The sequence below is a fragment of the Oxyura jamaicensis genome, chromosome 1, assembly GCF_011077185.1.
Source record: "Oxyura jamaicensis isolate SHBP4307 breed ruddy duck chromosome 1, BPBGC_Ojam_1.0, whole genome shotgun sequence".
Lineage (NCBI taxonomy): Eukaryota > Metazoa > Chordata > Aves > Anseriformes > Anatidae > Oxyura > Oxyura jamaicensis.
Genome location: NC_048893.1, coordinates 77,998,113 through 78,000,519, shown reverse-complemented (window position 1 = coordinate 78,000,519; position 2,407 = coordinate 77,998,113). Strand labels below are relative to the sequence as shown.

General features: G+C 61.8%; 1 protein-coding gene across 2 annotated transcripts in view; it reads right to left on the bottom strand.

The window, feature by feature from the left end:
• The window catches only part of CCND2 (cyclin D2), a 38,453-nt gene extending 37,462 nt beyond the window's left edge, over positions 1-991 (bottom strand). For both annotated transcript variants that reach the window (XR_004746748.1, XM_035312460.1), the window contains exon 1: positions 781-991. Coding sequence is in view for 1 of the 2 variants with exons in the window: in XM_035312460.1 (XP_035168351.1) it covers positions 781-901 (121 nt within the window). In the remaining variant the exon portion in view is untranslated. The remainder of the gene's footprint in view (positions 1-780) is intronic.
• Positions 992-2,407: the final 1,416 nt, after the last annotated feature.

Below are 2,407 nucleotides of genomic sequence, written 5' to 3'. Positions count from 1 at the left end.
TTTTTTTTTTTTTTCCTCTCTATAAGCTAACAAGGAACCAGGAGGCCCTCGTATAGGGACACACACAAATGACAGCTTCTCCTTTTTTTCTCCCTTACAGCGACCTAAAGAAATCCACTCCACACTTTTCCTCCCGCGGGAGCCTGCCTTTCGTCTATTTCCCCCCCTTTTCTGGCCGCAAGGGACTTACGGGCTCCCCCTCGGCACCCACCGGGGTTGCGAGGGCTAAGGACGAAATGCCCCTGCTTGGCAGAGCGCCACATGCACGTCCCGCGTCCCCCCCCCTCGAGCCCTTGACCTGCTCCCCCTCCCTCCTCCGGTACCCCCCTTCAATCTGAGCGGGGAGGCGTGCAGAGCTCCCTGCTAGCTCCAGCCTAAGAGCAAACCCGAAAATAAATTAAAAAATAAAAAATAAAGGAAAAAAAAAGAAGAAAAAAAAGCAAATAAAATATAGTAAGATATGCCGAGGGTGCTGGAGGGGTGAGCGCTCGGCAATGCTTTCAGGGTGCAATCTAGCAACAATCCCACCGCCACTTCCTCCAGTCTGCACGCCTTGCGAGCAGGCGAAGTGCTTCAGCAGCGCACGGCCGCAACTTTCTAGGAAACGGCGCGGGGGGGTCCGGGGGCCGGCTGGGGGCAGCGGGAGCCCTGTACCAGGGGCTCCCCCCCCGGCAAGGCGCTGCCCAGGCCCCGCCGTCGGTGCCCGCGGCTGCAGCCCCGCTGCCCCCGGGGGCAACCCCTGCCCCTGCCCGGGGCTGCTCGCTCTGCTCCCTCGCCTACCTCCGGGCAAAGCAGCCAGCTGGAAAAACGCGTCAACTTTGTGAGGTCTCTGCTGCAGCCCCCGCCGGGCTGGCGGCTCCCGAGGGGGAAGGAGCTGCTCGGGGGCGGCCCCGACGTGCATGCGGGTAGCACGCTGCCGGGGGCCGCTGGCCGCCCCCCCGGAGGTGGACTGGAGAGGAGGGGATGGGGGGGGGGGGGGAAATACCGCCTTAAAAGTGTGAGTGCGGAGTTTGGGGCGCCGCTTCCCCTCCCTCTATTTGCATAGCCAATAGCTCTGGGGCTCTCGCTGCTGCGCGCTGATTGTTACCGGGCAGATTATATTTTAAGGACGCCTGCTGCCCGGCATCCAGAGCGGCCCCGGGGGAACAGGGGCGAAGAGCAGCCCCTCACCTGGCCTCCTCGGGCGAGGGAGGGTAGCGCTGCCCCCTCCCAGCCCGGCCGTCACCCCTCTGCAGCGCAACGGGAGAGATGGGACCGGCTTTGCCTCCTCCCTCCCGCTCCCCGCTGGGTGCATCTCCCCGCCCGTCGGGGCAAACGTGGCTTTTTGGCTACCAAAAAGCTGCCGGGACTCCCTGCCCCGCGACCCTTGGGCGGGTGACACCGCCTGGAGCCGGCTCTCCAAGGCGCTGGCACCGGCGTTGCCCTACAAGAAGGGTCGCGCGCCCCTCGTCCCATCCCATCCTGTCCTTGAAGCGCTGCGTGTGGCCCCTCGCCCCCTCCGCCCCTTCGAAGCGAGGGCTCGTTGGGGTCGGGCCGGGCTCAGTGGGGACGGGGGCGCGTTTTGGGAAGGCGAGGAGGGCTGCCTGGGGGGTACCCCCCGCCGTACGTCGGTCAGGGACCCTCAGCAGCGCGGCTTCCCCCGCAATGAAAGGCTCTTTAACTTCCACCATTCATTTCCCCTTCCTGGCTACTCCTGCGAACAGGGAGCGTGTTGTGGCAGCGCACGTTTTTCCTTCTCCAAACTTAAATTCATAAGTGCTCCCGTCCGGCTTTGTAGCCCGACAATGCAGCGATTGTGATTTATGGGGGTTTCGGGGCTGGGGAGAGGGGGGCGGCACAGGAGTCCTAATTGCCCAGCCCCGACTTTGGGAAGTGGGGTGATGTCTGGGGCACAGCGTCGGGGGGACGCGAGGCCCCCGCACCCCGCGATGGGATCCGCCCGCCCGAGGGCTGCCGCATACCCGCCGCTTTGCTTGGGGGTTCCCTTAAAAAGAATAACCCCCCCCCAATCCATGGAAGTACGCCAGCTTTGCACACGCGGAGGTGCCGCTGATCTGCAGCGACGTAATAAATACACAAATAAATAAATAAACGCACACCTTTCCTCGGTGCGACGGTTTTTATGGTGGATCACCATTCCCAAAAGGAAAACGCTCCAGGTCCCCCCCCGCGCTGCCCCTTCGCCTTGTCCCCGTGCCCACGGGCACTGCCGCATGCGACTGGAAGCAGCAGATGTTTTAACAGCCTCCGTGGAGAGATTACCGAGTGCCATATGTTAAATATCACTCTCCCTCCGGAATAAATAAATAAATAAATAAATAAAACTTTTCGCCCTCGCTCCCCTCCTTGTGACGCGCTGCTTCTGCCATTTAAAAGCGTAAATTATTAAATCCAGCGCTGCCGGTGT